This window comes from Lathyrus oleraceus, chromosome 5, assembly GCF_024323335.1.
Source record: "Lathyrus oleraceus cultivar Zhongwan6 chromosome 5, CAAS_Psat_ZW6_1.0, whole genome shotgun sequence".
NCBI lineage: Eukaryota > Viridiplantae > Streptophyta > Magnoliopsida > Fabales > Fabaceae > Lathyrus > Lathyrus oleraceus.
This window is the reverse complement of record NC_066583.1, coordinates 6801483-6811717: the sequence shown is the minus strand read 5'-3', so window position 1 is coordinate 6811717 and position 10235 is coordinate 6801483. Positions and strand designations below refer to the sequence as shown.

Genomic DNA, 10235 nt, shown 5'->3' with positions numbered 1-10235 from the left:
ATGAAGTAATTAATCAGAATGTTCCAATGATCACCTACCCAACTGTACATACATAAACATAAAACATTTCATAATCATAACACATTTGACATGTGCATATTTTCAAGGGACCTAAAGACTCGTTTGATTGCAGGCATTCAGAAGACATGGGTAGCAATCAAAAAAGTACTTATTCATTCAAGTTCAGGAATCCAAAGCTAGGATTGATTAAGGGGTTGATCTCAGATGTGAAAAAAATCAGAAGGAACAACTTTTGTGTTGAGTATGGTGACCTGTTGACTATCATGAACACCGAGGTGGATGCTTGGGCCATTTTCACTTTGGCACAATTCTACGATCCTCCCTTGCGGTGTTTCACATTCCAGGACTTCCAGTTGGCTCCAACACTGGAAGAGTTCTCACATATAGCAAACATTGGTATCAAGGATGAAATCCCTTACACCGGTATAGGGGAACTTCCTACACATCAACAAATAGGTTCAGCTATACATCTAGATAAAGCGGAAGTGAAAGCTAATCTTGGACCAAAAGGAGGCACTTCGGGATTCACTTTGAAGTTCTTAGTGGGAAAAGCTTCAGATTTCAAAAGTAAAGAAGATTGGGTCGCTTTCAATGCTGTGTTAGCGTTGATACTCTATGGGATTGTCTTGTTCCCGAACATTGATGACTTCATAGACATGACTGCTATACGCATTTTCTTGCTCAAGAATCCCATTCCCACCTTGCTTGCAGATGTTTATCACTCTATCCATTGGAGAAATGAGAAGAAGGGGGGGATGATCCAGTGTTGCGCTCCTTTACTGTATAAATGGTTCTTATCTCACTTACCAAGCGAAGGGCCTTTTGTTCAGAACAAGGATAACCTCAAGTGGTCTCAAAAAATCATGTCTCTCACTGCCAATGACATCACCTGGTACTCTCGTGTTTATGATGATGTGGACATAATCGTCAAATGTGGCAACTTCCATAATGTGCCACTCATAGGAACTCGAGGTTGCATCAATTACAATCCTGAGCTTGCTATGCGGCAACTTGGGTTTCCTATGAATGACAAACCAGAAGACAAGTTGTTAGAAGGTTTCTTGCTAGGAGAAGGAGCGAAGGACTTTGATCTGGTGAAGAGGATAGGTCGTGCCTGGACTAAAGTTCGTAGAGAAGGAAAAAGGGAGCGTGGAAAGAAGAATTGTATAGCTAGAGGGCCATATACAAGTTGGGTCCAAGCCAGAGCTTCTCAAGACAAACTACCATACCCTTATGAGCCTCCAATGCATATAAATCCTCCAGAACCTACTCACGTCACTATGGAGGAAGCTAAAGAGCTCAAAGTTGTCATCCAAAGTTTGGAAAAAGAGAATGAAGAGCTACGGTTGAACCTTCTCCGGATTACTGAAGAAAGGGATAATCATAAGTGGGAGCTTGGGCGGAAGAAAACACAACTTCAAGCAAATGTGGAAAGGACTGATAAGGAGGAATATAAGAGAAAAAGAGTCAAACAGGGGTTAGATCAGGCTGAGAGCTGCTTGAATACCGTCAAAAGCCAACTGAAAGAGGCTGAGAGGGATTGCCGTGAGAAAGAGAAATGGTGGAAGCTCGCCACAAAACAAAAGAAGGAGATAAGAGAGACACTTAAGGCTGAGATAGCCAACCTCAGTGTTTCACTCCGTGAATCAAAAGAAAGGGAAGAACGAGAACGCCGCAGTAAAGAGAGTGCTATGGCTGCTACTCAGGTTACACCTGAAATGTGGAATGGAAAGTGCCAGGAGGCTGAAAATGCTAATGAGTGGGAACGATACTGGAAAGGCCGACATGACTCTTTACTACAAGAAGGTGAAGATTGGATGAACGCAAGGGCAAATGTGAATGCTAGTTTGGCAGCCTTCGAGGAAACCATCCAGTTTTTACATGAACAAAGAAATGAGTATCGTGACAAGTTTGCCAGTTTGATAGACTTCTGTAATGGCATGGCTACCAATGTGCCTTTGATGCTAAGATGTGCTTTGGAAGACATAGACAATGACAACATCCCTCGTTCAGTGACTGAATTTATTTATCTTTGTGAAGACATGATAAAAAGGTTCAAAGGAGAGTTGGAAGATCTCAACAAGCAGAAGCCTGCAGTTTGACCTTTTTTTATTTTTATGTTGTACTTTCCTTTATGTTTGAAAGAATATTTTGTACTCAATCCTTGTACTCTATTTTGAATTGAATGAATGAAGGATTTTGAGTTTCTTTTGTACAAAAAAGTTTGGTTCCATTCTTATTTTATTCCCCGTGATCTCTTTGAATGCTTGCTAAGTTACAAGGAATCTAACACGGTTCCCTGAAAATAAAATTGAACATAAGCATAAAAGACATTTTAAATCCACGTGCATTAACATATGCATCATGCATTTCATTTCTCAAAACAAAAACTCATTCCATTTTTCCTCGTATCAGTAGATTCAAGCTGATTCCTCAACGTACATACGCTACTCGCTCCAACACAAGAAGAATCATGGATGTAGTTAGAGAAGAACAAGTTGCCTTCAGAGAGGAGATGGACTCTGTCAAAAGCAAGATCGAGCAGATCTTTGAGGCTATACAAGCTCTGGCTAGAAGGGAAGAGGAGGCTCGTGTTGCCGCTGCTGCAAGGAACGATGCTCTAGTTCAAGGGGTTGCTATTCAGTCAGGACCTTCAGTTCCTATTCCAAATCCCGTTATCTACGGTCTTCCTCCAGGTTTTGTTCCACCGCCTGAAAGAACTCATGTGCCTCCACCTGCGCATACTTCTGGAGTAGCTGATGGAGTCCCTGTGCAAGGACCTCCGATAGTCAATCAAGTAGTCATGCCCCGCACTGATGAAGAGCTCCAGGACGAGTTTGAAATGCAGAATTACAATGGAGCTACTCCAGTGGTCATCCCTACTGCTGCCCAAGATTCTGAGGCTATCTTGATGTGTCGTGCTCTGGCCGAAAAGCTAAGAATCTTGGAAGGACATAACTCAACCCGTTTAAGTGCCTTGGAGATGTGTCTAGTCCCAGACGTGGTGATTCCTCCAAAATTCAAAGCGCCTGAATTTGAAAAATACAAAGGACTCACATGTCCTAACATACATTTAAAAATGTATTGCAGAAAAATGGCTGCCTATGCCAGAGATGATAAGCTCATGATCCATTGCTTTCAGGACAGTCTAACTGGGGCATCTTTGGACTGGTACATGCAGTTGGAATGTAGCAACATCCACACTTGGGATGAGTTGGCTGAAGCATTCGCAAAGCAATACAAATATAATACGGACATGGCACCAAACCGTACTCAGCTTCAGAGTATGGCCCAGAAAGACAATGAATCTTTTAAAGAATACGCACAACGCTGGAGAGAATTGGCTGCAAGGGTGCACCCGCCGCTGGTTGATCGTGAATTAATTGACATTTTCATGGGAACCTTGCAGGGCCAATATTATGAAAGATTGATCAGTAGTGTGTCCACAGGATTTTCTGACATGGTGATCGTGGGAGAAAGAGTAGAAGAAGGACTGAAGAGTGGTAAAATCCAGGGAGGTTCCAGCAGTCAACCAATCTTGAAGAAGCCTTTCAACGGATTCAAGAGGAAGGAGGGTGAGACTAGTGCCATTTCTTCTCAGAGGAGGGTACCACCCAGGGCTCCTGCTCCTCTGCCTTATTATCAGTACCCTTATATAGCGGCTGCTCAATATCCAACCATGCCTTACCGTCCAATTGCTCTTGTTCCTATTCCAGCTCCGGTACCTCAATATCAAGCTCCACAACCTCAATTCCAGGCTCCTCCACCTCAACATCAACAGAATAATCAACCACGTCCAGTTCAGCAGCAACGACCAAATCAACAGAGGCCATATCAACAGTACAATAATGTGAATACCACTCCTATCCCAATGACTTACACTCAATTGCTACCGTATCTGATTCAGAATGGGACTGTCGTGCCAAGGGCATTACCTCCAATGCCGAAGCCGCATAAGCCTTGGTATGATGAGAATGCTAGATGTGCCTTTCATGCTAATTCAGAGGGTCATACAACAGAGAATTGCAAGGTGTTCAAGCTTCGGGTCCAAGAGTTGATAGATCAGAAAATATTGTCTTTTGCTGATGTTCCAAATGTGGGGAACAATCCTTTGCCTAAACATGATAGTTCAGGTGTCAATACTATAGAAAGTTCAACTGATGATGGGTTGATAAAGGATGTGTTCAAGTTGAAGACTCTTTTAACAGTGGTCCATGCTAGATTGATGGAAGCAGAATTGATGAATGGAGTACATGATAATTGCGTGGTATGTTCGTCCAACCCTGATCAGTGTGGTGAATTCAAAATTTATCTTCAACGTTTGATGGATCAGCGGGTTATTCAGTTCACTAGAGCAAAGATTGATGAGGACGTTGCTGTGATTGTGCCTGTGTTTGATCAAGAGAGGCTTCCCAAGCCTTTTGTGGTCCCTTATCAGAGAAATGTTGACCTAGAGCCAGTGAAGAAGATTGAGCCCATGGTTATCCATGTTCCCGCTCCATTCTCATTTGACAGTACCAAAGCCGTACCTTGGAACTATGAGCCTGTAGTTTATGTGGGTAACAAACCAGTAATCTTGAAAGAGCCAGACGTGACTAACATTGCTGGAGCTAGTGGTGTGACTCGAAGTGGAAGGGTTTTCGCTCCTGAAGTGATCCCAAACAAAGAAAGTGTACCAACAGTTGAACCAACGAAAGGGAAAGAGGTGAATCCTCCAGAAGTAGGAGAAGGCTCATCTAAGAAAGCAGTGACTACTGAAGAGGATAGAGAATTCTTGAAGATCATCAAGAAGAGTGATTACAAGGTCGTAGATCAGCTCAACCAAACTCCTTCAAAAATATCCATTCTTTCCCTACTTATGAGTTCTGAGGCTCATAGGACTGCTCTATTGAAGTTCTTGAACGAAGCTTATGTGGCAGAAGATATCAGTGTTATTCAGTTTGATAATGTGGTTGCTAATCTCAATGCTAGTAGTTGTTTGATGTTCACTGATGATGATTTACCCCCTAATGGGCGAGAACATAATATGGCGCTTCATATCTCCATTCAGTGTACAGATGTTACTTTGGCTCGAGTACTGGTGGATACAGGTTCATCCTTGAACGTGTTACCTAAGACTACCCTGGCACAATTGAATATTGAAGGGGTGCAGATGAGACCCAGTGCTTTGATAGTGAAAGCTTTTGATGGGTCTAAGCGAACAGTTATTGGGGAGATTGACCTCCCAATCCTTATTGGCCCTCAAACTTTCCGTATTACCTTCCAGGTAATGGATATTAGGCCTGCCTATAGTTGTCTATTAGGTAGACCTTGGATTCATGCTGCTGGAGCTGTCACCTCGACACTTCACCAGAAGCTGAAGTTTGTTACTTCTGGTAAGCTGATATCAGTATCCGGAGAGGAAGATATTTTCGTCAGCCATTTGACTTCTTTCAGATACATTGAAGTAGGTGAAGACATTGTTGAAACTCCTCTCCAAGCCCTTGAAGTGGTCAATGTAGTCCAGACTAAGCCGAAACTTGTTGAAGAACCCAAGGGGGTCATGACCTCGTGGAAGAGTGTGAAAGCTGCAATTGAAGCTGGTTGCCCTGGAAGTTGGGGCACAGTGATTGAACTGCCAGAGAAGAAAGACAAGTGTGGTTTAGGATATCAGCCGTCTATTGAACTTTTCAAAGATCAGAATATACATCAGGGCAAGGTTCCTAGCATCCAGGAAATATTCTCCAAAGCTGGTTTCCGAAGTGATGATCAAGTGAATGCTCTTGAAGATGAAGATCTAGATTTGTCCAAGATGGTGTTTTGTGGACCTCCGGATGCTGCTCTCACTAACTGGAAGGCAACAGATGTTCCGGATATAGTTTCTTGTTCAAAGTAATTTACTGTTTTCTAAAACATCCAATGCCATGCCCAAGGCATATGGATAGCTTTGTAGGGCCCATTTTGTGTTAATATTTAAGCCTTATCATCAATACAAAGCACATTTTTTTGAGATCCCTGTCTTTCATCTTTTTAATTTATTTATTTTTTTACAAACAAATAAACAACAAAAAATGGCATTTTTTATTTCACATCACTTTCATTTTTCAAAATCTTCCTCTAAAAAGAAAAATCATTTCCATGCAGATCATTAATAACTGGATCCATTGAACACGACAATGCTATAATTCCCTATGACTTCGACCTCCCGATTAACCAAGCTGAAGAGGATGGCAAGGAAGACTGCGAACTCCCAGAAGAGTTGACTAGACTTTTGAAACAAGAGGAAAAGATGATTCAGCCTCATCAGGAACCAGTGGATGTGATCAATCTGGGGACTGAGGAGGATAGAAAGGAAGTCAAGGTCGGAACTGCTTTGAAAGAAAATGTGAAGGAGGAACTAGTCAAGCTACTACATGAATATGTGGATGTGTTTGCTTGGTCATATCAAGATATGCCAGGACTCGACACCGACATAGTTGTGCACAAGTTACCGTTGAAGCCGGAATGCCCGCCCATCAAGCAGAAGTTGAGAAGAACTCGACCAGACATGGCTGTCAAGATTAGAGAAGAGGTCAAGAAGCAGTTTGATGCAGGCTTTCTAGCTGTTGCAACTTATCCGCAGTGGATTGCTAATATTGTGCCAGTTCCGAAGAAAGATGGAAAAGTTCGAATGTGTGTAGACTACAGAGACCTGAATAGAGCTAGTCCCAAAGATGATTTTCCTTTACCTCACATTGATGTATTGGTAGATAACACAACTCAGTTCTCTGTATTCTCCTTCATGGATGGATTCTCAGGATATAATCAGATTAAAATGTCTCCCGAAGATATGGAGAAAACAACTTTCATTACACCATGGGGCACTTTCTGTTATAGGGTAATGCCTTTCGGCCTGAAAAATGCTGGGGCAACCTATCAAAGGGCCATGGTGACTCTTTTCCATGATATGATGCACAAGGAGATTGAAGTCTATGTGGATGACATGATTGCTAAGTCTCAGACAGAAGAGGAGCATGTTATTCATCTGAAGAAGTTGTTTGTAAGATTGAGGAAATACAGATTGCGCTTAAACCCTGCTAAATGCACTTTTGGAGTCAGATCTGGAAAGCTTCTAGGATTCATTGTGAGCCAGAAAGGCATAGAAGTTGATCCTGACAAAGTCAAAGCTATTCAAGAGATGCCAGCACCTCGGACAGAGAAGCAAGTCCGTGGTTTCTTGGGCAGATTGAACTATATTTCCAGATTCATCTCGCATCTGACAGCCACTTGCGAGCCAATATTCAAGTTGTTAAGAAAAGATCAAGTCATTAGGTGGAACGATGATTGCCAGAGTGCATTCGATAAAATCAAACAGTATCTGCAAGAACCGCCAATCTTAGTGCCACCAGTTCCAGGAAGACCTCTTATTATGTATTTGACAGTACTCGATGAATCCATGGGATGTGTACTGGGGCAACACGATGAGACGGGTAGGAAAGAGCATGCTATCTATTACCTGAGCAAGAAGTTTACAGAATGTGAAATCAGGTACTCCATACTAGAAAAGACTTGTTGTGCTTTAGCATGGGCTGCTCGTCGTCTGAGACAATATATGATTTGTCATACAACAATGTTAATATCCAAGATGGATCCCATCAAGTACATCTTCGAGAAACCTGGATTAACTGGCAGAATCGCTCGCTGGCAAATGTTGTTATCAGAATATGACATTCAGTATGTAACTCAGAAGGCCATTAAGGGTAGTGTGTTATCAGAGTACCTTGCGCACCAGCCAGTGGAGGACTATCAATCGATGAGACTTGACTTCCCAGATGAAGACGTCATGTACATAAGAGACTATGAGATTCCAGGCCCGAAAGAAGGACCCGAACCAGGATCGCGGTGGACGCTCGTGTTCGATGGTGCCTCAAATGCATTGGGTAACGGGATTGGGGCTGTTATAACTTCTCCAAAGGATTTTCATCTTCCCTTCACAGCAAGGTTATGTCCCAATGCACCAATAACATGGCGGAGTATGAAGCATGTATCTTGGGAATTGAAGCAGCTATTGATCTACGAATCAAGATTCTTGAAGTGTATGGGGACTCAGCACTTGTCATCTATCAAATCAAAGGAGATTGGGAGACCCGCCATCCCAATTTGATCCCATACCGAGAGCATGTCATGAAGCTAATCCCCTACTTTGATGAAATTAATTTCCATCATATTTCTAGGGAGGAGAATCAGCTAGCTGATGCCTTGGCTACTCTGTCATCTATGTTCAAGGTCAAGTGGGCTAACGAATCACCTGTTATTACAATTCAACGTCTAGACGAGCCAGCACATTGCTTGGCAGTTGAAGCAGAAACAGACGGCAAGCCGTGGTTTTATGACATCAAACGATATCTTGAGAAGCACGAGTATCCGAGTGATGTATCCATCACAGACAAAAAGACCTTGAGAAAGTTATCAGCCAATTTCTTCCTAAGTAGTGGTGTTCTATACAAAAGAAACTTTGATTTAGTTCTGCTCAGATGCGTGGATAGACACGAAGCCGACCTACTCATCAAAGAAATACATGAAGGTTCTTTTGGCATTCATGCAAACGGACATGCAATGGCGAAGAAAATCCTTAGAGCTGGTTACTATTGGTTGACAATGGAAACAGATTGTTACCACTATGCCAGGAAATGCCACAAGTGCCAAATTTATGCTGACAAGGTGCACGTGCCACCTACTCCTCTGAATGTTTTATCAGCTCCATGGCCATTCTCAATGTGGGGCATAGACATGATTGGTATGATTGAGCCTAAAGCTGCAAATGGACATCGATTCATTCTAGTTGCCATTGACTACTTCACTAAGTGGGTAGAAGCAGCTTCTTATGCCAATGTGACAAAGCAAGTCGTCACTCGGTTTATCAAGAAAGAGATCATTTGTCGCTACGGAACTCCTAGCAAGATTATCACTGATAATGGATCAAATCTAAATAATAAGATGATGAAGGAGTTGTGCGAGAATTTCAAGATTGAACATCATAACTCGTCACCTTATAGGCCCAAGATGAACGGAGCTGTAGAGGCAGCTAACAAGAATATCAAGAAGATCATTCAGAAGATGGTGAAAACTTATAAAGATTGGCACGAGATGCTACCCTTTGCTTTGCACGGATATCGAACAGCTGTTCGCACTTCAACAGGGGCAACCCCTTTCTCACTAGTCTATGGCATGGAGGCTGTGCTACCGATAGAAGTGGAAATCCCCTCGTTGAGAGTCCTGATGGAGACAGAATTAGAAGAAGCAGAATGGATTCAAACCAGGTTTGACCAGCTCAATCTAATCGAAGAAAAGAGGATGACAGCATTGTGTCATGGTCAGTTATACCAGAGGAGGCTCAAGCGGGCATTTGACAAGAAGGTTCGACCTCGAGAGTTTAATGTAGGTGAACTAGTTTTGAAAAAGATAATCTCCCTCCATAAAGATTCACGTGGCAAGTGGATTCCAAACTATGAAGGACCATTTGTGGTGAAGAAAGCTTTCTCTGGTGGAGCTTTAGTTCTCACGAACATGGACGGAGAAGAGTTGACACACCCCGTCAATTCTGATGCAGTCAGAAAGTATTATGCCTAAGAAAAAGAGATGGATAATAAAAGCTCGCTAAGTTGAAAACTCGAAAGGGCGACTTAAAAAAAATGAGCATCCCGGTGAATTGAAAACCCGAAAGGGCGGCTCAGGCAAAAATTAGGGATAAACAAAAAAAATTATTAAGCCCGGTAAGTCGAAAACCCGAAAGGGCGACTTAAGCAAAAAAGGGTAAAATCTCCCGGTGAACTGAAACTCTTAAGGAGTAGTTCGCGCAAAAGTTAGGGAATATCCAAAGGCATAATACTGCAGCTACACAAGTCAACACTGCCACAAAGCTCAGATGGAAGAAAACAGTCCAATTACCATCTCCAGAAGCAAAGTAATGAAGACTAGAGGACATAGGGGAAAATAGCAAAGTTGTATTTCATTGGAAAATCAGTTAAACTTTTGTTGCCATTTACTTTCTTTCTTTCTCTGTAATCTCCTCTTAGAGGGGTTTACATCTTCATGAACCCCATGTATGAGTTATTCTTCTCATCAAATAAAATTGTTCAGTTGAACATTGCTTTACCAATTATTTCTGTTTTTCTGCTTAATGCCGCTTTTTATTTTTGATAAGATAAAAACATTAAAATATTGGAAACGACAAAGCTTTTGAAAACTTTAATTTG

At 42.1% G+C, this 10235-nt stretch overlaps 1 protein-coding gene across 1 annotated transcript; it reads left to right on the top strand.

Annotated features, from left to right (window-relative positions):
* Nucleotides 1–284: 284 nt before the first annotated feature.
* Nucleotides 285–2123, top strand: LOC127078414 (uncharacterized). The gene is made up of 2 exons (XM_051018874.1): nucleotides 285–1338; nucleotides 1444–2123. Exons 1-2 carry the CDS (start codon nucleotides 285–287, stop codon nucleotides 2121–2123), a joined length of 1734 nt encoding a protein of 577 aa, XP_050874831.1.
* The last annotated feature ends 8112 nt before the right edge of the window (nucleotides 2124–10235 follow it).